This window comes from Amia ocellicauda, chromosome 4, assembly GCF_036373705.1.
Source record: "Amia ocellicauda isolate fAmiCal2 chromosome 4, fAmiCal2.hap1, whole genome shotgun sequence".
Lineage (NCBI taxonomy): Eukaryota > Metazoa > Chordata > Actinopteri > Amiiformes > Amiidae > Amia > Amia ocellicauda.
In genome coordinates, this window is record NC_089853.1 from 47,884,985 (window position 1) to 47,912,729 (window position 27,745).

Below are 27,745 nucleotides of genomic sequence, written 5' to 3' on the forward strand. Positions count from 1 at the left end.
GTTTGTGCTTATGTAGATCGTTTTTTATAAGGTTATGGGCATGGTTTCATAAATGCTTCATAAATGCATTAAACTGCCAAATTAGAAAACATACAAAAAGGTACTACACTGAAATCAAGCATCTCCAAAGTCAGCCCGTGACAGCCAGCAGTGCACAGGACAGACACAGACTGAGTTTAATCAGCAGGCGTCAGACTTCCTGCTGCGGTTTGCCACTTTAAAGGGACTCCTGGCATGGTGGGTCAGCATTTTTAACTTTGTTCTGAAGGGAGTGAGGGGGAATTACACTGCATTGTAAAGTGTGAAGGCAGGTACTTTGTTGGCATACTAGTCAATGCCCCTTCTACAACTGCCTAGAATGAATTATATCCAAGCTACTCATGCTACATAAATCAAAACCACACAAAACAAAACACACTCAGATTAGGTGCCAATTGTCGGAACATCAAAAACACATCATACAGGTTTTGTAAACAGCTTTAAACGCACTGCGCTAACCACAGGAAAGAGTTATACCAAAAGAACACCAAGCCAGAGAAAATTCAGGATAAGCGGTTGTTCTGTCAAAAGCTGGAAGGGTACAATAGGCAACTGAACTATCCACTGTACCACTTCGCCCCTTTCTCTGAAGGATTGCAACAGAACACAGGAAACAAAGAATTGTTCGGCTGATTGTTTGCTGTTTACAAAGAGGGTCCAAAGGACACCTACGCACCCAGTTAATGCAATGAACAAAAAACAAAACAAAAAATTCTCCCAGAGAGTCTACAGTATAAACATGCTGGAGGGTAAATTACTGACAGGAAGGCTCCTGGGTATACAACTTTCAGATACCTCCACTTTCCACCAGTCCCTCCTTTCTCATTATCTCTGCACTATTGTCTGAATTCGGAAACATGCTGCAGGATTTTCCCATTGAAAGGGGGAGGCAGGGAGAGTGAGTGGGAGAAAAGGAAGAAGAGAATGAAGCACAAAAAGGTAAGGAGGAGAGAGAGAAAGAAAAGTAGCAGTAGTGAAGAAGAAAGAGGACAGGAATACAGTCAACCATATTCCTCTTCAATGTAGTTTTGTACAATAACTACAAATATTTGATTCATTGGGAGACAAAGTTGAGCGAACACAAAATAAAAAAGTTAAAAATGTGGTACATCTCAATTTAAGCACAAATATTTGTTGTCAGTCTAAGATGAAGATGTCCATATAGGGCTTAAATGTAGAAATCAGAGCTCAAAGGGGGCCTGTGGCAGCTTCCCCCAGTCCTAACCTTTGCTGTGTTCACCTTTAAACAGCTCTGTTTAGCTGCATGCACTGCACACAGCTGCAGAAGGAGTACCCTGTGGCAGGCTTTGTTTTTGTACTCTTCTGAGTCACGGTCATTTATCATCCAGCCGCGAGAGACAACAAATTAAACCACGGAGACACCAAAAAAAAAAAAAAAGAATCTAAAATGTTTACACTGTAACACAAGAACCTATGAGATATTGTGAAAGCTCCTGTTGTTCTCTGCTGAGCATCAATAGAGGTATGTAATGCGCTATAAGAAGTTTCTTTTTAGGCCAAAATCTATGGTTTTACGGTTTGGAATTAAATTATGTTATTTTATTTTTTTCTATTACATTTTACACATTCACTGCTCTTTAGAATAATTCCTCGCAGAGCCTCACAGTGTGGGATTATCAACTGTCAGATCAGCTTGTCTAACCGCTACAACTCCTCCAAAAATGTGCTGCCGAGACGCCCACTCCCAGAACTGAAGCAGCGCAGGGAAATCCTCCTGCCCTGAAACCTCAGGCTGCATTGTGAATGGAGGCTTTTACTGATTGAGCCACTCAGAAGCCTACAATTGTCAGCACTAATTTACCACAAGGGCATCATTCCAACTGTCAGTTCATTGTATGGCCTGCTTTTCGTCAAGTAGGTTGGTGTGTTCGCACTGACTTCTTGATGAATCAGGCTTTTACTGGATGAGCCCCTAGTGGGATAGATCCAGGCTTTTTACACCTGAACTCATGTCTGAAAAAGGCTTATGCTTCAATGCTTCGGTATATCAAACTTCAATGGAATAATAATAATAATAATAATAATAATAATAATAATAATAATAATAATAATAATAATATATAACAATTGAAGTGCATAGGTGAAATTGTTATGTGTTAACAAATAAACTGGAAAATGAATCACTATTTGTATAAAACACTATGAAGATGAGTTCCTCTCTTGCTCTGTGAAGCACAATCTGAATCTGAACTCACCAGAATAAGACCACAAAGCAAAATATAATACATTATTAATACAAAGCCTTACATATTAAAATGAACCTCTTTGATGGCAAGATCACACAACTGAATATATTTAAAAAAAAAAAAGAAATTGGAGCAGAGTCAGAGGTTCAAGAACCTGGCTGATATTTCTTCTACACAATACTTGGAATGCTCATTTTATGAAGGCAGAGCTGTGGTGCATGTATAGAATGGCCACACATCCAGCAAAAACAGCAAAGTGCTTTACTGAACCACAACCTTCAGAAGACCTCACTATCAATAAAACCCCCGATCTCATCTCCCCTCGTCCATTTCCTTTTAGAGAGATAACTTAGTACGTTTACATGGCAGAATAATTCAAAATGTTTGTATTCAGAATACAGGAAGGAATATATATTCAGAATGCTCTGTGTAAATGCATCATCATTCTCAGGATTATGCCTTTACACAGTAAGTGGAATATTCTCATTGTGCTATCAAGTAAACATGCCCAGGTTGCTTCCCACTGCAAACCTGAGAGGAGAACAAGTGTGTTTGAAGTTCACTTGTAAGTTTGTTGACAGCAGGTGTTCCTGTAGCCTAACAAGAGCAACAATTTAACAACAAAAACACATTCAGAATAGACTTTCTAAGTGTTGTATTTTTTCTGATATGGAATGTAACATTTTACGATTGTGCTGGTATATGTGGGACTTAGTCCAGTGTGATGTGTAGATGCAGACCAGCATGTTGATGTCTTTATTGCTAACGAGGAGACAAATTGAGGATTGCACAAACATGTAATTCAGGATCTGTTTGTACGCATGCTTTTTTCTGTGGACTCATATTTAGCATATGCCGTTGGCATGGCTCAAAGTTCCTTTAGTATTATGAATACAAAAGGAAAATTACACCTCCATATTCTGAATATTCACAAATGGAATATTCTCTTTCATATCCTGAATATGCTGTTAACAATGCGGAATATACAGTATATTCAGAATATTCTGTATTATAAATACTAGTGGAGAATAAGTGTCTTAAATATTCCCCAAAATTAAAGGCATAAACACAGTAATAACAATAATAGTTATTGATACGCTGATAATCATAATTTCAGGTTATCATCATTATATGTGTATTTTTACATAAATATTATTGGACACAGCCTCACCTGTCTTGCTATCCACACTGAAGATTTTTTCTCCATCCAGAACACTGTAGACTACCCTGGCGCTGCTGCCATATGTGGGGTCATCTGCGTCTGACGCTGTCACCTTCATCACAGACGTCCCTGCAGAGATTTTTAAAAATAAAACGCAGTCAAAACCAGATGCCTACACATGTCTCTTACACATACACGTACACGCATACACACACACACACACAAAGGTAGTTTAAACACGGAGACCAATCACAATCAGATTAAGAGCATTCTGTGCTCCTGTGTTCTTTTATCCCTAGCACGTATGGCAGTTCATAATTTTAAGCTCTTCCGACAGTGAAAGAACACATACTGTAGGTCTAACTATGGTTTCATTACACAGCATCAGGTTCAAAATTATAAAACTCTCTACAGATACAGCCCCGCTGTTTATATGACTGACCCTCTCTGCCTCTATAATCTGCACAACACAGGCATCCAGTGCGGTATTTGTACTGTTCCAGACTGTTAACTTAAATCCATTTTGAGATGCATGTTAATGCCAGGGGTGGGAGAGAAACTTGAGGGTCAGAGAGCAATTCTAGTCTAATGCTGGGACAGCAAGAACAGCGCTCTCTTTAAAAGAAGAGCCTAGAGGTGAGTAATGCTGCTGTTCTCACCTCGTGCCCCAAACATAGATATGGCAGAGAAAGAAACCACAATCCCCTTCTGCAGGATTTAGATCAGTTCAGGAAGATGTCATCACATGGATACAGTTCCTCATGTTGCATACATCATATTAATATATTGAGCACATGTCAAAAAAGCATAGGTCCATTACATTACTGAATACAATTTATCCCCCTTTTTCACAGCACACTCACACAAACTGGGAATACAATGAGAGGAGTGTGTTTTCCTTCATACTACACAGGTACAAATTGCATCTAGTCAAACCTGCAACTGGGTCAAAGAGCTGTGGAATGGAGTCATATTGGCGTTCTTGAGGAACGGTCTGAGAAGTCTCGATTACTGGCAGCTGGTAGTGTCCGGTAGTGTAGGTCACCGCTATAGACTTCCTGAAGAAGTCTCTCTGGCTACCTCTTAGCAAGGGAGGTAATTAAGCTAATTTGAGGGTCATGTCACAATCCTGTGTATTTGCTGTCATCCCTTGAGCTCCCCAAGCAATTGAACCTCACTCTCGCCAGTGTCAGATCTCATCATTAACACAACCTGGCTTTATTCTGTTCTTCAATCAGAAGGCTGTGTGGCTGAGTATTTCAAGAGCAAGGCATCAATTCACATCTTTTTGTCTTTGGAACACAAAATTGCTTTATACATTGTGACACTTTGGGGGGGCATGGGACATAAGTAGAAACCAAAGACCTTTAAAGTCAGGGACTTTGAAGAGGAGCCTCATTTTTGAATGTATTTATTAATTTAGGTAGAAAACAACAAACCTACAGATAATGCTTCTGTTTGTGGCACCAGCTTGATAGTCATTCCATCAGCAGACTGATCAGTCTGTTCCCAGTCTGTGAATGATTGTCGGAACAGCTTTCACTTTCAATCATCTTCCCCTTCATCTGCCTCTCCAACCACTGCATTTATATATAATTTTATATAAAGTTACCAGTGTCTTTTCCAGCTTACCGTTGTCTCACACTTTCCTAGTGTGCTTTCCATTCTGTTTGCAATGATCCAATCACCCAAGGAAAGGTATTTGGCACTTCTTGAGTCGAAATCCAATAAGTAAATATCTGTAACTTTGTCTGACCTATCACATGACTAGTTTCAGATTAAAAAAGGCACGGTTCAATCTGATAGACACAAAGGCAACCTGTGGATTTTTCACAGAACTTAAATGCCCAGCTATCCAATGTCACAAACATAATCTGCAAATCTCTGGATTTCATCTTGACATCTGAAGGAGCATTTTGGTGGTTCTCAGTGCAGGATGGTCCTATGCTCTTGCTTCCTGTCTGGCCCATTGCAGTCCTAATTTCTTCAGTCTTGCACTATCACCTCGTGCTTACATCCAATTTGTTTTATTTTTTCCAGTCTCTTCTTGTTATTCTGAGAATACATCTTTCCATGCTTCGTTGGGTCATCTGTACATTCTGTATCACTTCTGCATGCAGGGTCCAGGTTTCTCATCAGTATGTGTGCAGTGCACATTTGTCAAGGACTTTTCTTTTACGGCACATTTCTTTATTTTCTTAAGAAAACCTAGTTAGCAATTCCAAAAGCAATCCTTCACATTGGTCTCTTTGATTTCTTTTGGACAAAATGATTTCAAACTAGTTGATGATGATTTTTGCCTCAAACCCACAATTGTTGAGAAGTCTGATGCTATTTATTTCAGTCTGATAAAAGTATATGTATTAATTTGTTTTCAGATCCCCTTCTAGAAAAGTAATTGTCAGTTAGCATTTGTATTTGGAGATCACTTTAGGCATACCTTAGGGAAGATGCCTCTTCCCCTCCTGAAATAACTCTGTTTGTTGAAATGCTTTTCGTGAGAGAAAAACAGTGACACCTGTGAGCTGAACTGACTCCCATGTAGCTGCGCCACCTGATGAAGCCCCTCTTGAGACAGACACATTTTCACATCTATAAATCATTCAAAATTGAATCTGAAAAAATGAAAACAGAATATAAAAACATTGCACAAATGCCACGGGGAATAAAGAAAAGAAGGAAGTTAGACATGAAGCACTAATCAAAATAGTAAATATTATGCAGAATTAGCATATACACATGCACACACACACACACACACACATATATACACTCACCTAAAGGATTATTAGGAACACCTGTTCAATTTCTCATTAATGCAATTATCTAACCAACCAATCACATGGCAGTTGCTTCAATGCATTTAGGGGTGTGGTCCTGGTCAAGACAATCTCCTGAACTCCAAACTGAATGTCTGAATGGGAAAGAAAGGTGATTTAAGCAATTTTGAACGTGGCATGGTTGTTGGTGCCAGACGGGCCGGTCTGAGTATTTCACAATCTGCTCAGTTACTGGGATTTTCACGCACAACAATTTCTAGGGTTTACAAAGAATGGTGTGAAAAGGGAAAAACATCCAGTATGCGGCAGTCCTGTGGGCGAAAATGCCTTGTTGATGCTAGAGTTCAGAGGAGAATGGGCCGACTGATTCAAGCTGATAGAAGAGCAACTTTGACTGAAATAACCACTCGTTACAACCGAGGTATGCAGCAAAGCATTTGTGAAGCCACAACACGTACAACCTTGAGGCGGATGGGCTACAACAGCAGAAGACCCCACCGGGTACCACTCATCTCCACTACAAATAGGAAAAAGAGGCTACAATTTGCACAAGCTCACCAAAATTGGACAGTTGAAGACTGGAAAAATGTTGCCTGGTCTGATGAGTCTCGATTTCTGTTGAGACATTCAGATGGTAGAGTCAGAATTTGGCGTAAACAGAATGAGAACATGGATCCATCATGCCTTGTTACCACTGTGCAGGCTGCTGGTGGTGGTGTAATGGTGTGGGGGATGTTTTCTTGGCACACTTTAGGCCCCTTAGTGCCAATTGGGCATCGTTTAAATGCCACGGCCTACCTGAGCATTGTTTCTGACCATGTCCATCCCTTTATGACCACCATGTACCCATCCTCTGATGGCTACTTCCAGCAGGATAATGCACCATGTCACAAAGGTCGAATCATTTCAAATTGGTTTCTTGAACATGACAATGAGTTCACTGTACTAAACTGGCCCCCACAGTCACCAGATCTCAACCCAATAGAGCATCTTTGGGATGTGGTGGAACGGGAGCTTCGTGCCCTGGATGTGCATCCCACAAATCTCCATCAACTGCAAGATGCTATCCTATCAATATGGGCCAACATTTCTAAAGAATGCTTTCAGCACCTTGTTGAATCAATGCCACGTAGAATTAAGGCAGTTCTGAAGGCGAAAGGGGGTCAAACACAGTATTAGTATGGTGTTCCTAATAATCCTTTAGGTGAGTGTATATGATCATCAACCTTTGTTGATGCTGGATGAAGGCCTCCCTAAGATGTTTCCACTTGTTTCAATCTACAGTGTCTCTTTACCAGGTCACTCCAGCAAATCTTATTTCATCTACCCATCTTTGATGTGCTCTTCTTATAGGCCATTGTTCATGTCTTGGGATCCATTCTATAGCTTCTATTGTCCATCGTTGGTCTTACAATGTGTCCAGTCCATTGCCATTTTCACATCTTCACTCTTTCAATTATGGCATATACTTTAGTTTGTTCTCGGATCCATCTCGGATCCATTCTTCCATTTTTCTGTCTCGTTATTCCTAGCATGCAGCTTCTTTGGGTCATTTCAAGTTTCTGTATCACTTTTGAGACCAAAATAACATTCAACACAACACAATTTCTGTCTCTGCTGAGATGTAAAAATGCTGTGATCTATGTAGTCTGCGATAAAGGCTTTCTGTGTATACTTTATTATATTTCTTAGCAGATGCCCTTATCCAGTGTGACTTACAGTTTTTACAATTACCCGTTCATACAGTTAGGTATTTTACTGCAATAATCTACGTACAGTGCCTTGTTCAAAGGTACAACAGCAGTGTCCCCCACCTGGGACTGAACCCACAACCCTCTACTCAGGAGTCCAGACACAGCTACCTCTTCTTCCAGGCCTTTTAAACACTGTAATTGATCTCACCTGTGACCGATTATCAGGTGAAGTCCCCAAGCATTGAAGAAGAGTGGAAGTAAGTTTCTGCAGACTGAGGCCCTCTAGAGGCCTGAACACAGTTACTGCAGATAAGCCAGCCACCCTTCTTCTTCTCAGAGACTTATATGAAAATAAGTAACTGACAATCGAGTGACTGACATGCCTCCCCTTTATCACTGTACCACATACCCTCCCCCTCAGGTTGAAACCATAGGCAAGAGTGGATCCCGCTGAGGGGCAGTGCACTCCAATTAAGCCATCACCATTACAATGGTGAGGCATCTGCTCTACAAAAGTGACCCACGAGGGCTGGAAAGACAAAAAACATTCTTCTCTTTGCTGAGGTGCATCTATTTTGACCATGTGAATTCTTGACTCATGAGATCATAACATAAGGTGTCCTCTGCTCATTTCACTCCCAGGTATTCCTTTTCAACACTGGCATATTTCTACTGTCTAAGGGGCAATTGTCTGCTGAGAAACAACACAGATCTCGGCTGCATTAGTATGCAAAATAACATGTTCCTTGATATTAGGTATGCTCAACAATGCTTCCCCATGCAGGGCAGACCCCAGGTTTTGAAAAGACTGTTCCATTTCCTCTAACCATCTCACGATATTCGGAGAAGGAGCTCTCGGTAGTTCAGTCAAGGGGGTCGTCTGTGATCAAAAATCGGTATAAAGGGTCTATAATACCCCACAACTCCTAAAAATGCCCACTCTTGCTTCTCGTTGACAGGTCGAGGCTAATTTCATATTGCATTGACTTTATTAAGTTCTCTAATCAGCCCTCTGCCCACTTTAGCCGAGATATTTAGCCTCTGTTAGACCAGTGGAATATTTCCCATGGTTGGCTGTGAGCCCTGTTGTCCAGCGGCTACATTGAACAGTGCCAGCATTCTCAAGATGCGTTTTAGTTTTTGCTGTGTATCACAACGCCATCTAAACAACCCTTCAGGGCGGACACATGCTGTCTTCTCTTTTGCTGTATCTGTCAGCAGTCTCTGAAATCGTTACAAAATCTCCATGTCCCATTTGGTTTCAGAATTAGCACTAATGGACTAGTCCACTCACTTATAGATTCCTCAATTACCCCTAGCTTTTACTTCCCATCTGTTAGCTTCAGGTACCCACTAAGATAAGATGTGGACTAATGGATGCCCACCCCAGCAGACTTCAGTAAACAGGTTTTAGTAAATCCCTGGATTCCATACATCCCATCTACTTCCCCCTTTCTGGCTAGTAATTGCCTTCCTGTCTCGTTTCAAAAGACTGATATGACATATCTGTGTTTTCTTTCTGTGAAGAGATTGGCTTATTGTGTAATGAACTGGTCTGAAGGCTTCCATCACTATCCTTGCTATCCTGCAAGTTTACTCTCTGGTGTGGGGACCAGTAATGACCCGGTCTCTGGGATTAAACACTTGCACTCAGACTTGTTGGTTATAGCTAGCCTCCTGGAATTCTCCAAATGTAGTCTGAAACCATTATATATTATGTGTTTTGTTTACATATATATATATATATATATATATAATGTTTTTCTCCTGCTCAGCAAAACCAGGTACAAAATAAAAAGGAAGCCTAGAAAATATAAAACAAATGATATAGCACGCACTTGCACACACAGACACACAACTGTTCACACTGTATACCTGGCTGTGTGCCTTTCACACTGAAGTCATTCTTTCTTACGGGATTGCTTTCTTATCTTAATTTTCTTCAGGTAATAATCAGCATGAAGCCTGGCTTTTTGAAGTGCCTAGGGATGCTCACAGTGAAAGCACTATATAAATGCAAATGCTACTGTATTGTATTCATATTAAAAGCAGAGTAGCGGTTGCAAGTCGCAACTCTAGTAATGTGTTGTCTTGAATACTGTAAGAAGCCATTTGTTACTGGTCGCTTGAATTAGAGGGCTTTGTGTGTCTGATGTCAATAGCCTCACAAGGGGAAACAAAATCCTGTTAGGGATGAAAGTAATTATTTTCCCAGTTACTTGCGGTGTTCTGATTCCCTATCTGGTCATAAAGTGACAGATATTAAAGATGAGTCAAGTTTGAGCCCAGTGGGTTTAGCAAGGGGATTGAGTACCAATAATTCTGCAGCTCAAGACATGACCTTGGCTGGAAGCCTATCAACTCCTCTTTGCTTTTTTGAGCCATCATCTGAAGCATTGAGTAAAACCAGTCAATACCTAAATTGGTAAATTACCCCACTTTTATCAAACTTGCAACTTTAAAATGAACTGCATCACAACTGCATCTCTCATAAGCCATTCAAAGGTCTGGAACGCAATTAAATTATGTTTTCATGTTCAATTGTCTGTCTATTTTAGAAATTTTAGAAACACAAACAAACAAAATCTGAATACTGATCTGAAGCTTAATTCCGTGTTTGACATTATAGGGTCAAGTCATCAGCTTCCTTTCAACTTGACAATTCACAGCCCAAGAGGCAGAGCTATAGCAGAGGGGGGTGGGATCTATGAAGGTCTTATACATACAAAACTCACAGGTGCCTGCTGTAGCACAAGGACTCCATAGCTGACTTAATCCCACCAAACTCCAGCGATGCTTGGCCTCTTGTGCTTACCCAAGCCATGGGGAGTTCCAGGCCCAGTCATCAGCGATGGTCCAGATTTAAAACAGCACTGTCTGGATAATAGGGATTAACCTGTACACTGAATCTAGGCTTTTACTGTTTGAGCCACTTAAGGGCCTACATTTGTCAGGCACAATTAATCAAAAGGAGAACATTTCAATCTCAATTGGCAGGTTTTTACAAATGTGTTGCCTGGTTCTCCTCTGATTTCTGGATGAATCAAGCTTGAGATGATGAGCCAAGCATTTGACACCTGAGGCTGATGTCTTAGAGAGGCTACTCCTTCACCTCTTCAGTACACTAAACTTCACTTCCCTCTTCAAAACTTCACCACTTATGCTGGTGAGGGTCACAGGGAAGCCAGAGCTGATCCCAGCAGGCATAGGGCATAAGGCAGGAATACACCCAGGAAAGGACACCAGTCCATCGCTGGGCAACACACACAGGCAGACATATACACAGGGCAATTTAGAGTAACCAATCAACCTGAACCACATCTCTTTGGATGGTGGGAGGAAACCAGAGTGCCCAGAGAAGACAGACAAAGGGAGAACATGTAAACTCCACACAGACAGGCCCCCGAGCCAGGACTCAAACCCAGGACACAAGAGCTGTGAGGCAGCAGCACTAACCACCACACCACCCGTCACATCCTATTAATACATATAATCTAAATTACACTGAACAGGTAAAAATATTGCAGAATATAAATTTCAGTGGGAAGGATTTCACCAAAATACAAACATCTGCCCCATTTCAATTAAAGTTTAAACTGAAATTGACAATCGGAACTAGACCCCAAAAAACATAGAATAGAAACATAGAATACAATAGAATCAGGAACCAGAGAATGAGGATTTTGAACCTATTAACACCAGAGAGAAGGATTCATCCTGCACTGCAAAAGGAGACTTCACCTAGATTATCTGATAATTCCTATCCTAAAGTGTTTTTGCTTTGATAAGATTATTGAATGCGTCTCTGAGCTTGTTGACCTGGATCAGTCACTCTGCAGCAAACTAGACCAACTAATGCTCCTCTCCATTTGGTCCCAATCTTTGTGTTTTTTTTCCACTCTGGCACTGGATGGAATTGAATTGTGTGCTAGCAGCTTTCTTTCTAAAGTAAAATGCAGTTGAAGAAATAATGGAGAGATTGGATATATAGTTAAATGTGTTACTGTGTTGACATCATCCAATGTTTTCTGAAATAACGAATTTGTTCAAGTTTGGGCTTAATTAAAAAAACAAAAAAACAACATCGGCTCTGAAAAGAAAAGAATAAGAATCAATAAAAATGAATGGATTGAAAGATATTTCATATAAAGAATGATTAAATGCACTTAGTACATTTAGCCTGGATAGATTTATATATAGATTTTATAGATTTTGAGGCATTCAAAATCAACACAGGACAGCTACTTCAAGTTCCAGCAGAGATACTGGGACCAGATGACTAACTAAACTTTAGCATACAAGTACTTGTATGGACTGGACTAAACAGAGAAGGTTTTTGTTTTACATAAACTATGGATGTTTCTATTAAACCTTATATACATGTGGTAGAGTGACTCAACATCTAACTTCTACCGTTTAAGACTAAACTAAGACTTAGACTTGAACTCTCTCTAAGGTATGACTTTGTATTTTTTTCACACAAATATTGTGATTCTCTCCAAAAGAACAGTGAATTTATCCATCAATTCTTCTCAATGCAATTCACTCTGACTTCTCAAATACCCGTGTCCAGGTAATACACACATACCGAAAGCCTAGAAATAAAACGCATCAAAAAGTTTATTAATAAGCTTTAGATAGTCTTTAGATAAAGTTGTGACGTCTGCCTGCTGCTCAAATTCACCTGAAAAATAATAATAACCCAGATTAGGATTCTGCTATAATGTTTAATGTAAGTTGGTTTCTGTTTACCTGAGCTAAATTTGTGTGACGCTTATGCAATGTGAAAGATCTGGAACATAGCACCAGTGAAGAAAGGCAGAGATCTGCCTCTTTTTAACACACCCCTCATAGAGACAGACTTCAAAATCAATTTGAAGACAATGATTTGGTAACGGCTGAATTACAGCAAAAATAGAGAAGATACAGGAAAAAGAAATCGGGATAACATTCACAAAGCATTCTTAACTTCACTGAAAAAAAATAGATATCTTTAGCTGAAAACAATAAAGAACTTGTTGTAATATTGAACATGTCCCCTTGGGCAGAACTCCCTGTTGATCAAAGCAGTTTATAATAAGTAGCGTAAACATTGGGATTGTTTTTGATGTGCACTATTTAAAACATATATATATATATATATATATATATATATATATATATATATATATATATATATATATATATATATATATATATATATAAATGTTTGTTTTTCTTGTTTTTTTGTTTTTTGTTCATGTTCTTTCAAGACTTGTGTCTAATAATGAAATGTTATTTGAACCTAGAACAAATTGTATAACCTTGTTTAATGTTTAACAATGCATACTGCAACTGCAGATCAAGAACTGGTAACTGGTGTGTTTTTGTTGTTGTTGTTGGGGGGGGTTATCTGATAGTTATTGCCAGCTAGGATATTCTGTTTCAGACCCGACTACCTTCACACAAGCGGGGTCTTGTATCTCGCCGTGTGTGTTTATTTTCCCATCTCACAGAAACTGAAGTAAACTGAATGCCCTAGTATGAGCTTGCTAAATGCCACTCTGCTAAAAGCAAATATTTTGTCTAAATACCCAGGTCACAAATCTGCTGCCACTATAAACAAAAGCACATGGCAGTGTTGCAGGACACGCCCCCTGCACCAATGGATGCTGACATAATGGAAACAAGTGCATTCGGGTTCTGTCATTTAAAATGCTATCCTGGATGTGCCACAAAACCACTTCAAACAGGCCAAGCAAAGTGTCCCCTGTTCCAAACTGGGACTGTGTAGGTAGGTCTTTTAGATAGTCACAGTGTTCAGTCTTTACATGGGTCCTAGAGATTTGTGTGGTCTCTGTCATTATTAACTACAAAGTGCCCTTGACCATCTTATGAGTAGCGCTGCATTGCTCCACACTTATTGTGGCCTACAGCTCCGACACGGGTAACTCTGACCCTCAGATGACAGCCTCTATAAAAAGACTCTCAACACAGCCAGGCGTCTTTTCAAACGTACCGAGAAGCTCATTGAGTTTGTGTATCTTGCAGGCTTTTCTAATCTCGGTTGTCATTCTAACAGATAAGAAATCCCAACTGTCTTCCATGCCATTAAACCAAGATGACTTAAGAAAGGTGACAAACAACAGCATGCCGTTCAGCCCATCTTGCTCCTTTAGTGTCTCATAGCTGATCAATCTCAAAACCACACCCAGTCTCCCCGTCAAGGAATCCAGAGTGTGCGCTTCAGCATGGCTAGCTAGTGTTTTTCAGACCCACACAACATTCGGACATGGGGTAATTTAAAGTGTAAGAGAATTGACTGATAAGTGGGAGAATTGACTGTCAAGTGGGAGAAGACAGCTTGTACAAACTACAAAGCATATATGTATATGTAGAGAAAGCAAGAGAGAAATGGAAAGAGGGAGAGAGAGCGAGGGAGAGAGTATATCGCTACACTGCTCTACACACACACGCACGCACGCGCACGCATGCACGCATGCACGCACACACTATATATATATATATATATATATATATATATATATATGTATGTATATATATATATATATATATATATATATATATAGGTTAATGTAATAAGTCTGTGCTGAATTTAACAATTTAACGAAAAGTAAAGAAAAAATATATTTTCTTCTCTCTTCAGAAGCGGGATGAGGCTCAATGCAATTGATTTTATAAAGACATACAATGTTGTTATTGCATTTATGCTCTATACCAAATCAAATTGTCTGTTCTTTATGTTTGTAAACCTGGTCTCCCAGCCATTCCTGAGAACATTACATCCCACTGGGACTCCTGTGAGGCCAAAAGCCTTTGTCAGTACATCTGTATAAATGTGGAGGAAGGAAAAAACAAAACAAAAAAACAACAAAACACATTAGGTTTCGCCAAAGATTTTTTTTTGTTCAGCTTTTTTCTTTTTTTCTGTAGTCTAAGCAGTGTTTGTACTATACAATTGTAATATACTGTACAATATATCTGTACTATATTATCAAATGCATTGCACTGTCAGATGTCATACTCTTTGTGGAGGCTGTTTTCTTTTGAAGAGTAGCATGATTGACAGGACATATTGTGATATGTTGGACAACAGTACACGGCCCGACATTGATTGAATTTTAAGATGGGGTCTGTGCAACTACCAAAGCGATAACCCCAAGTCTCATAGCGAGGAGTTTTTTTTCGCTTTGAGGGGTGCTTTACATTTCAGGTTTTTTATCTTTCTGGAGTCCAAGCAATGTTCAGCATCTCTATACTCTGCTGAAAGCAATCAATTGGAAATGTTTGTGGACATTAAAAACATGCCGGAAGACAGCCCAGCTCATCTCCCCGACTGTGTTATAGTATATGCATTGCGGTGTCTGTGAAAAGTGCGCTCTCCTGGATGGGTCTGCAAGCCAGGGAATGATGGCATGGCCAAGCTCTGCCCACTAGCATCCAAACTGTGCCTTACCTAATCTGGCTTAATTGCATATCCCTGTCTTGCAAGGTAGCAAATTGCAGTAACAAAGCAATGGGGGAGAGAGAAAATGCCCACCGCACAGATGTAATCTCACAGCAAACCATCCTAAAATGATAACATTGGTTACAGACACAGGAACACTATGAAAAAACTTTGTGGACCAGGAATACGAGGCCCAAACTACAGAATGTACCTAAACCCATCAAAAGCAAAATTGCAAGAACGTTTCACCACTCTGTACAAGTTTTGTCTTGCTGGCACCAGAGCAGGACAGAAGATGCAGAGCCTATATGAAATATCCTTTTTTTCTTGACGTTCCTTTTACAGGCTACAGCTGCCAACCTTTGAATACAGCCTTTGTTGCCATCCCTGCATACATTGCAGCTGTGACACAATGCGCTCTCCACACGTCTCCTCTCATTGCTCCTCAAACCAAGGCAGGGTCCATTGTGCTAAATAGAGAACAGCACTCAGGAAACGCTTGTAGGACTTGTCATGGCAAATGAAAAGCTTTTCAATTGGATTTCCTTTTTAATTGAGTGAAGGGAGGGGGAGAGAGACGGCAGGAAGAAATCTTTAGGGTGGGCAGAGTGGACAAAAGGAGGGAAATAAGGAGAGAGAGATTACTAATAGTTACAGAGTGGAAGGAGATTAGAAAGAGGGAACAAGAGGCTAAGAAAGAAAGATAAAAGCCAAACACAAGCGATAACAATTCTGGAATTCTTACACAACATGAATTTTACAGTTCCCCTGCCCTTAAGTTCAAATCAATATGAATTACATCAAAACTAATTATTGCCCAATTAATTACAGCATTGCTTTCTGAATGGCTTATAATTAATGCTTTACTTTTTCAAAAACAGGATGGTCCAGGAATCACTGACTTTAAAGCTTTACAGAATAATCCTCGTCTGGTTCCCACTTAAAAGGGCCATATTAATCATCTGGCTCTGTTAATTAATTTCCCCACTTGTTTTATAAAGCTCAAATTACATTAACAAGAACTTTCCCACAACACTTTGGCATTTAGTGTAAAACTAAGCCTTTAACATAAGCCTCTGAACCAAGGTTTTCAAGATATACAAAGCCTTGCTAACAGATACTATTGTGTTTGAGTCTGGGTGCAGTTTGGTGTAATACATGTTATGTAAAGTTTTATCAAGGAAGTGTACAGGGAAGTGTCAGACAAATGGGTAGTCTTGATGCTCAGGACAACTAAACATTGGGTTTGGACTACAGAACTGTAGTCTTTCAAAACCCTCAGAACTACCGGCAGTTTAGAAATCATGTAGGCTATGGTTTGTATGTACAGGGTGGCAAGTCTAAAATTTTAAATGATGACATTTCGTTTCATTGAAAGGGACTGTTTGACTGGAAAGTGTCAGTGTGTTTGCGGGTGTTGAGTACCTCTGTTTGAGTGTCTCCAAAGCACCTGAAAGGTACATCTGTGTTTATTCTGGTCATACATATACATTTATAGAAACAAAGCTTTACATAGGCCAATTTATGCAGGGGCAACATTTTATTTTCACTTGATTTATAGTATAAGTAGTACTTCATTTTATTATTTTACATAAACTAAAACACTTCTAGTCATAGGTCAGAAAATGTCTGCATGACTCGTTCAGTTTAAATAACACCAATTTGTTTAAATAATACGTAATAAAAAAAACAGATTTGTTTTCTGGACTTTTTACCACTTTACAAATGTATCTGTCTACATTTCTGAAATGTTGCGATACAAAATAAATGTTAATCTTATGGCAAATGTGGGCCACCGATATTTGTATAGTTGTTTTTGTATAGTTTTACCTTTTGGTAAATCGGACCACCTCACACAGGAGTGATTTGTCAACCCCTGCAGGTCAAGCACTTTAAGTTGTTGAAATGACCTTCTTGACAAAGGAACAACAAGGTACTTCATTCAAACAATATTACAGCTGCTTTATATTTTTATAACAATTATATACTATTGTAGCTACTACAGGTCTGCTTTTGCTGAACTGACTACAAAATACACAAATTGAAGTAACACCATAGGAAATCTGTACAAACAGCAGTGTCGACAGTTTCACTATAACTGCATCTGTACTTAATCAAATTCATGGAGCTCATCATTTTAGACCTGTGTTTTTTCTATAATTGGTGAGCCAAGGGGAAAAAAAATATAGAATTTAATTGTTTTATTATTTTTCTCTGGGGGTTTGTAAGCCCAGGTGCTCAGTGCCTGCAAGGTTTTAGGTTCGCATTCATGACACCCTGAGTTAGCTTTAGCTTTTTGTCTGGTGTTTAACTGTTGAAGATTTTGAACATCAAAACTTACTCATCAGGGTCAATATGTGTTTTTACATCCCTCATCATGTGCAAATTTGAACTTGAGGAGTGTAGCTCCAATGGAAAGTGTCAACACAGCAATGATCAACTCCAGTTCTAGTTCAATGATGTTCAAATAATATTAAAATAATGTATGTAGTCAGTGGTTCTGGTTTGCAGGTATGTGACATTTTTGAAGATTTTGTTTTGGTTTCAACAATACATAAAAAGATAGAGTGAAATCAGGTGGAATATCTGATATTCAATCATAGAAGAAGACAAAATCGGGAGGAACTCAGGTTTCATTCCGAAATTATTTAATAAGCACATCATGCAGAAAGGAAAAAAAAAAACACAAACAAAATTGCTATATTAGGTTACAGATAGGTTACCTATTAACAGGTTTTACTTTTCTTTAAGATTGCTGACAAATTCTTAACTAGAAAAAGACATTGGGAACTATTTTTTCTATTCCTCTATTTTCTTTTCTTCTTAACTGCAGGTAGCATATGCGGCAAACTACAACAGCACCACCACAATCAAATCATTATCGAATCTCTCAACAAAAAAATGATACTATTCAGTTGACCCTCAGCATTACCATATTCTTCTCTGCCCCTTGAAGTAACCATTTGGGAGATAAAACTCTGGTTAAATTGGTGAAGACATTTAAAATCAGAACCCTTATATACAATGCATGTTCATATTTGAGTCGTATGCATCCCCAGGCTATTTATTCAATTCATTTATCCTGAATCAATGGGTTCCAATTAGCAGTACATAAATGGGGAAAAAAAAAAAATACATAAATTGTATTATACTCCATCTAGTTATATTTAATGTACACTGTTTTGTCATTGAGTCAATCACCTCTGAGTCAATTATAGAAATCGGTCTGTGATGTAAGTAGAACAGGACTATGATGCAACTTTGTACTGTAACACTTGCATACAACACTGTGAGGAAGTCCGCTGATGAGGCTCTCTACATGGATTTTTGTAACATAGGATAATTTTCCAGTAGGTGATATACTTCAAAATAAAAATAAACGTGGGAAGAACTTACTGTGATAATAAAAAATAATGATTTCTCTTGGAGGAGAGAGTGAAGCACCATGGCAATTATACTACATTTCAGGAAGGAAAGGGTTACACTTCACTCCTGCTATAGCCTTTCATGAGCAAACTGTACACAAACATACATGGATGGTAAAATGTAAATAATGCGAGCAATTTGGATTTCCACACTCCAGAAATTAGGGATCATACACTTCCTAAGAAGCTTAGACCACTGTTATAAATAGCTGCGCACCCTCTGGCTATTCGTTTCACAGTCATGTTGCTGAGGAAATGTCGGCAAGTGGGAAATAGCCCTTGCTGCTGAAATGTGTAAGATACTTCCTGGTCACCACTCAGCCTCTGCCAAGACCGAAGTCCTGTGTTTTAAAAATTACATTTTATTTGACCAATGCCAACTGGATACAACAAGCTTCCAATCTGAAGATATTCCTAGACTAGACCATCAGGCCCGTTGGGACTGTGTTCTTGCTGTTACCATGATTTGCAAGTTACTAAACAATCTCTGGCAGCACTCACATTAAAGGACTGCCAATAAAGACCTTTGGGACCGAAATGAAACTAGGAGGCAGAGACAGGAAGAGAGAGAGAGAGAGAGAGAGAGAGGGAAAGAAAGAGACGGTATAGACAGAGAGGAGGCAGACAGGTATATAAGATGGAGAAATAGAGTCTGGGAGACTGAAAAAAACAAGGGAGAGGCGAAGAGAAACTGAAGAGCAAGGTGACAGTTTCCGTAATGATGGTGGAAAGACAGAGGGAGGGAGAGCTTTGGAGTCATAAGAAGGTAATGAGAGATGAAAGAGAGAGACAGAGGAGAGACAGAGAGAGGGGAGGGGATGGGGGTAGTTTCAGTAACGAAGGCAGTAATTTGGAGTAAATAACTTTAAAAGCCATGTTGTTATCCTTATCCTGGCTGGGTTCCGCCATTTCCATTACCACTAATCATTTAACAACGGAGGACCTAGGACATGAATTAAGGACCTGGCATAGCATTACACATCTGACAGCATCTATTTCTATAATAATAGTCATTGCAAGATTAGTGCTGATTGGGATTGTCATAAAAAATACATTAAAGAACAACCAATGGATTAAAACATTAAAACATGTCGTCCACAAAAAAAAAAAAGCTTATTCTTAATTGGTTTAGATGCTTGTTTTTGCTTCATTTCTTTTTTTAAGTAAGGACATAATTCAATAAGAAAAGCCGATGCAGTCCACTTACAGATTACATTGTTAAATGTCGAGTGGCATGTAGGGGTTTTGCTTTGGACCAGGTGGAAGGAAATGCTTAAACAATTATGCCTTCGCTTAAACCACCTAAATCTAAATATTTCACAAAGTGTCTGTCCCTTGAGTTGTCAATATAATCCTGTGTCAGTTATACAAGTCTACAGATTCTTATCCTCACTTCTGAACATTTACAAATCCTCATACAACCTGTCTAAGGATAAACATTTCAAGTGGGAATGCAATGAGTGACACCAATGAGTACAATACAGCAGTCTTCAGCTGGATGAATGTATTAAATGGATTACAAATGAAGTAATAATAGTGGAAGTCACTTATGATTCACTGCCAACATTATTATATTTGCCCTCAAACCCTATAAGATCTGCATTTACAGATAAAGAACTACACAATGCATCAAATCAGATTTGCAAATCAACTTAGATAAAACCAAAGTGATGCTGAATGAATACATTCGTTCCCAAGTAGACGGATGCAAATGGTTTCAAGCTGGAGGAGGTCAATAATGTGTTTTCTGGTCAATTAATATAATCAACTGAAAGCCAGATGTCTGGAATACACAGGGACGTGCTGGAGTGCTTTCAGAAGATTAAATATGACTCTAATGGGGAAACTGCCTCTAAAGGAAGCTTTACAATCAATTGATGATGTCTGTCTTGAAGCATCAATATAAAACCTCAACTCTAAATGAGAAAATGATACACACTACACATGAGCCAAAGAGGCATGCTCAGGGAACAGAGAGAGAAAGATACAGATGGATCCAGGTGCAAATAACCCTGAAGTTATTGGAAGAGTGAACATATGGCAAAACCAAGAGTCAAGATTATTGTATTGTAGTAATTCACGTTTGAGATGTCCCATTAAGTGCACTATAGTTCAGATGTCTGTACAAACTCCTCATTCAATCTTACCTAAAAAAAAAAAAGCCCTCTAAAACAGAGGCTCCCTAATGCAATCTCTACACGTACCCCTTTGATTGATTGGCCCTGACTGTATACAAGGCAACTGTCTAACTTGAACTGTACAAGTTCAGTTACAGAACACTGAGGAGAAAAAAAATGAACTCCTACATACCTGCATACATTAAATCATGTTATAATCTTATAATTTAAGATCAGGTTCCTGGGGCCAGAATTAATTTCAAGTTGTCACAGCCAATGACTGGAATGAATTACAATGTTAGTTAAAATGACATATGTTCTCATTGGAGGATGCTCATGTTTAATTATGTTTTGAAATTGATAGTAATTGGATTTTGATATGTGATTGTGTTTTGAGCAGGGTGCACAGTGAGAGGAAAGGATTGGCAATGGATTAAAGAATCACTGCACTGGATTCTAAGATATGAAGAGAAAATAAGAGAAAGACCACCCATGGAACAAAAAAGGTCTGAGATAATGTTGATATTAATAATATCTTGTAGTTGTTCTATTATATATAGTTCCATAAAAAAACAATAGCTACTAGTGTCTAATCTATGTAAATGGTTTGTGTGGTTCGATGCTTAACACTTAAAACGTACAACAGAAAAATGTTTTGTAAAGAAAAACAGCCCTTTGCATTAAAAATACAATAACAAAATACATCTTTCTGTTAACTTGTCCCTCTATAGAAGATTACAATATAATACCTTTTTATACATTGAGTTAATCACTGTAATGTTGTTACCTGTTTATGCATTATAAATGAACATTGTATCAATGTATACTAGACTTTTGTAGGTCCTCTTAAGTCATCTTGAATAACACCGTTGTCTAAATAATAATACTACTAATAACACTCCTAATACTAAATCATCATTATCATCATACATTTCTCACATCCTCATACCCAAGATAGAATGTTGGCCTAATTAAGCAAATAATTAGTTCAATTTTGTAAGTAAGAGCTCAGGTGGAACAAGAACCTACATTATACCACAGCCCTTGAGGACTAGAGCTGCGCACCACTGCTTTAAACATCCCCACTGTGGACTGGATCTTAATTAAACCCCAGAGAAAGCTTACATCTATGGTGATTACAGTTGTACAGTGAATGAAGAGTAGGAATCTGGAGAGACACGCCTAAAAGGATGAAAAGGGATGAAAAGCACCTCTATAGAGGTACAGATTTCTCTGAGCAAAACCTCCCAGTATAATACATTGCCAAAGGCCCTTTAATTGCAAGTCCATGTTGTTTTTACCATTTGTGAAACCAGCCCCTCCCAGATTCTAGTAGCCTGGAGATCACATGCTAAAATCTACACTCACGACCTCTTGGCTCTGGGTGCAACATGGTCCAGGTCGTATCAGAATTGCATTGGGTGGCACAACAGGTACCTTTTGATAACGCTTGGCACATGTGGGAGATGGGAGATGTATCTGGACTGAAGCTGCAAGTTAACTTAAGGATATCTGATGTATTGATGCTGAAAGTCTGGGAGCTTTGATTTTCTAATGGGGATTTAAATACTGTTCTGAAATTAAATTAAAGCACTTTTTTAAGTCTGTTTCCAACAATTTACATGTGAATATACAGGTATACCTGAAATAGCATTTAAAGGAGTGAATCAGTGCATAACTGGGTCAATTTAATATTGATGTAATACATTTCTGACAGCATTATTTCATACCCATGAAAAATACATGAGGGCTACAGTATAGGTAAACAAAGTTTTAAACTTTTAAAAATGAAGGGAGCTACATTTAATCTTCTACCCATGTTATTAACCTGCTCTCTATCTTCTCCAACAAACTGCTCCTTGATCAAGTCCTACCTTCATGACCGGACTTACCCGAGTGACATGGCGAGGATCTTCGTCCAAACCTCTCCTCTCAGGTGTGCCAAGGCTCCATCCTGGGGCCCCTCCTGTTCTCTCTCTACACTTGTTCTTTGGGCCCCCTCATTGCATCCCATGGTTTCTCCTACCATTTCTATGCAGATGACACCCAGATCTTCCTGTCTTTTCCCTCTTCCAACCCCCTCCTCCCCTCTCACATCTCTTCCTGTCTGTCTGCTATCTCCACCTGGATGCACTCAACCTCTCCAAATCTGACCTCCTCTCCTTCCCTCCTCCTCCTCCTCCTCCTCACCTTCTGCTGATCTCTCCATCTCAGTTCCATACGAATCTACAACACTCTCTCCCTTCACACTGACCACTTTCCAGCGATAAACTCAAGCCAGAACTGTTCAGACTGTACCTGTAACACAGCAGTTAATTTCTCCTGAGTGGTTCATTATACTGCTTACTCTTACATTGCAAGTACTCCTGTTGTTCATTTGTAATTTCCCCAGTACCCCCTTCCCTTAACTCTTACATACGACAGCACATAATAATAATAATAATAATAATAATAATAATAATAATAATAATAATAATAATGTATTGCAATCATGTGTGACTAAGGAAATATAACACTGAAGGAGGATGAAAGCACAGATTGACTGAACAAAAGCAGATTTCCTTTGCTTGTAATGAGCAGTATTGACCGAGCCAGTGTAAACAAAGCTAGTGGCTGTCAATGAGCCGTGAGCGATCCAACTCCTATCTTTTGACACGCATTATGGATTTGGTTTCTTCTCTCCAGGGCAACAAGGTTATTAACAAATTAGCGTTTTAAGGGGTAGTGGTAAATGGAGTATACCTGTAGCCAAGCGTTATTGGAATGCCGGACATATCTGTAATCCCTCTGATCTACACAGATGCCGGTACATAGAGATAAGAAAGCAGAAAAGTGAGGAGAGTGACAGGTTTGGCAGTGTACTTATCTGAGGACGAATTCAGGTCCACACCTGGATATGGGGGAACGTCAAGCCAAAATGTGCACATTTCAGAAAGGCTGCAAAAGTGGAAAATCAAAGAGGAATGGTGTGGGAGACCTTTCAGAATTGTGAACGTAAATGGCAGATTAAGAGCAGGGAGTCTCTTAACAATAACACTGCAGACATACAGACAACCAGCATGCCACAGGTATGCCGCTCTCAGCTGCCTGTAACATCTTCAAACCACAGGGCTCCAAACACAGGCATTTCTCAGATGAACCACTTGGAAGCCCTGGTCGCTCCATACATTTGAGAGATCACATATAGGTATCAATGATCATGAGCGCCTCATGAAAGAAAAGCAGGGAAGGGCGGGGGTGAGGAAAAGCTCGAGCCAGTGCCTTCATCAGAATACTGATTTATGCAAAGATCCATTTAATGTCGTCTATACGGTCTGCTAAAACAGCTTCCAACAGCATTCTACACCCCAGGCGAGATAGTTCAATTACTGCTGAAGGGGCCGGAGAAGCCTGCTTCAGCCCGGGATGTCAGTCTGACAGCTATTTAAGAGGTGAGGCTGTAAACTAGATTTGTGGTCCTCTTCACTCCAGGGACTATACAGTGCGAGTCATGAAAGCCTTCCCAACCAGGTTTTTCCCCAATATTCAGTACAAAATAGCCTTCTACCAAAATCTTATGGCATAATGGCATCATTTAGCAAGACATAAAAGAGCAGGCTTCTGTACTTCAAAAGTTATTTCTCAGAGTGTTCCACAGTGATTCATTTTTCAGTATGGGCCATAAAACGGCATCATAAAAGCTAGTGGCCCGCGGACAGAATCCGAGAACAAGGTCTAGTAAGGTAATCATATTTTCTCATCCTTTATTATAAAATCCAAATTAAGTGTACTGTTTTTTTCTTTATCGAAGCTTAACTCTTACAAACGATAGCAATGCTAAGTTTAAAATGTACAATTTACGTTTTTTCAAAGAGCAATTCTGAAAGGATACACGTGTAGACGGAAATTATTGATTTTTGTGCATCTCGTGAAAGACATATTCCATTCCTTTTCTTCAATATCATAAAGGTATGAAGTGAGAAGAATCGGCGCAAACCTCAATGGTAAAATACAATTAAAAATGAATTCAAGAGCTTCACAAATATTTATGTATGTACGTATGTATAAGTAATTATAGTTTTTGTGAGAGCTTTAGAAAAGACTGTGTTAACATGGAGTCCTCTATATCTCAAGAGCAAAGTGTGTGTTTGCATGCAGAGGAGGGGGCTACATTCCTCCTGCCGGCTCTATAAATATGCAAGACCTTAATTACGGGACACGTTCCGAGTTTCTTAAAGCTGTACAAGCAATGAACAAGAGCGAACTTTAAATATTTAAACCATGGCTTGTGCTGGCAGCTGGAAGAGAAAGAGAGGGGGCTCTCAATTATTAATAGCCCCTACTTGTCTAACAAGCCCTGCTGTGTCTCGGCTGTCAGGATCAAGCAAATAAACAGCCAGCATCAGTGGGCTAGCACGCCCAGGAATAAATGCCTTTCTTGGCCCATACTTCAAGTAACATTCCCTGTTCTCCTGCTTATCTCAAATAGCCAGCAATCACAGTCCAGTAATGAAGCCGGCTAGTTTGCCATTTTAATCTGGTCCGAGGGCCTGGTGATAGCTTCAGGACAGGATGGTTTTGCAGCAGTGCAAATGCAGACCTGGTTCATGCCACACAATCTGTAATAATAATTGTCTGACAAACGTGCAAGAAAAGCCTTCAGGCGTCATGAACCCATTTCCTCGGCTCATAAGCCATCCAATCCCAACCCATCCAACAAGCGAGTAGGTTACATGAACAGATTTAGTCATGTGATTAAGTCACATTAAATACAATGACTGATGTCAGCTATCTTGTGAGTTTAATGATTGTGTGTTTTGTGTGTGTTTTCACATTCTGCTGCTCGGTTATGGATGATTTACAAGTCTCAGATACATTTCTTTCCACCAGGAGCTTCAAAGCTTCCACCTTTCTTTGAAGCACCGGCTGCGATACTCAGTGAGACTGACTTCCAGCACTCAGACTGGAGATATGCATTTCTGATATGGCTTTCCCCACCTCCTTCAATTGCTGGCCTATGGAGAATTACAGTCAGTGTGGATATCTGCACTACAGGGACAAGACACTTGTCTTCATTACGATCGCAGACTGTTAGCATCTCCTCACCTCACAAAGCACCGTTGCAATCATTCCAGTCCTTCTCTCTGGTTTATTCATATGAGGGAGGCCTGTTCTACATCTTGCTCAAGGGTCTCTTTCTTTCAGACTTTAGGATTTGATGAATTTCTCTTCTTTTCCTCTTTGTTTTTCATATTCCAGATGTTTCTGTAATAATTTATATTTCGTTCTCGCCAGAAAATCTGCCCAAACTGACTGCTTTTCACAAGCTGTTGTACACCCTACAGCCTAGCACTCTAAAACTGAGCTACTGAACACAATGTAGCCCAGGACTGTAACACTGAACTACTGAACACACCACAACCCAACACTGCAACACTGGCCACACTGCAACCTAACACTGAGCTACTGACCACACTGCAACCCAGCAGTGTAACACTGAGTTACTGACCACACTGCAACCCAACACTAACACTGAGCTGCTAAACACAGTGTAACCCGACACTGTAACAGAGAGCTACTAAACACACCGCAACCCAACATTGTAACAGAGAGCTACTAAACACACCGCAATCCAACACTAGAACACTGAGCTACTGAACGCACCGCAATCCAACCCAGAAACACTGGGCTACTGAGTGCACTGCAGCCCAGCATTGTAACACTCAGATATTGAATACACTGCAGCCCAGCATGGTTACGTTTTGTTAACGAACACACTGAGGCCCAGCAGTCTAACAACTGAGCAACACAATTCACTGCAGCCCAGCTCAATTCTGGAAGAGTGCACAGACAAAGGCACATAAAATACATACATTCATGCCTGACCACTTTGTTGTAGCCACCTGTCTGTGAGTAATGCAGACAAGAAATACAGAAAATAAGGGAAAAACACCTCATAAAAACACCACCTGTAATGGAGACAACTATAGCCTATTGAAAACAAAACAAAAGATCATTCAGCATTTAAAAGACCATATTTTCCCACAGCAGCACGTACAATTCAGTCACTATTTCTTCCATTCAGGACATCATCTTCCAATTGCCATGCTGAACAAGACTCCTCTGGTTTTAACTCTTTAACACTGCGCTTGCAGCTCAACACTGAGCACAACATGGAGCAGACACAAACAGCAGGGGAGGTCGGTTTTATTATGGCTTTGTTGTAATCAAGGAATATCTGACAATAGTAAAAGCAGTCACATTTGCCTATAGTTGATATTTATCAGCAATGTTAATAAATTATGTTGCCTGTAGGTATAAATGTAGTTGCCCTAAAATATGCTGACTGTAGTGTTTTAAAAAGACAAGCTCCAGTCGACATTATATTAAAATAAGCCACAATATATATATGACAATATTATTATATTATTTTATCCTGGATAGGGAACTACATGAACATTAATGCTGTTGTAGCAGTTGTGCACGTCTCTGTGAAGGAGCTCCGACATCTGACTGTCAGTCTGTCTGGCACTGACAGGCCCGCCACTGACCTTAACACAAAACTGCTAATCTGCCTCTATTAGTACATGTTCTACAGGGGAGCAAATAGGAGCAGAAAACAAACTTGAAATACTCGACTAAGCACTCCTGTTATCTCATTAGGCCCGGCACTGTATGATGTTTAAAACATGAAGTGCACACTTGTTTAATGTGTAATCTGTGTACGAGGTGGGAGTGGAGGGAGGTGTGGGGGGACTGCTGGCACATTAACTATTCTTGCCCGCTCCTTTTGTTTTAATAAGTAGCTGCCAGTCTGTCTCCTAGTGCCGAGGAAGCAGGAATGCATTTCAAACTAGCTTTTGAAGGGAAAACTGGGGAGATAAGAGTTAACCCT

At 39.6% G+C, this 27,745-nt stretch overlaps 1 protein-coding gene across 1 annotated transcript in view; it reads right to left on the minus strand.

The window, feature by feature from the left end:
- Nucleotides 1-27,745, minus strand: part of cdh22 (cadherin 22) — a 163,092-nt gene that overhangs the window by 109,519 nt on the left and 25,828 nt on the right. The window contains exon 3 of the mRNA XM_066702633.1: nucleotides 3,418-3,537. Coding sequence (XP_066558730.1) covers nucleotides 3,418-3,537 — 120 coding nt within the window. The remainder of the gene's footprint in view (nucleotides 1-3,417; nucleotides 3,538-27,745) is intronic.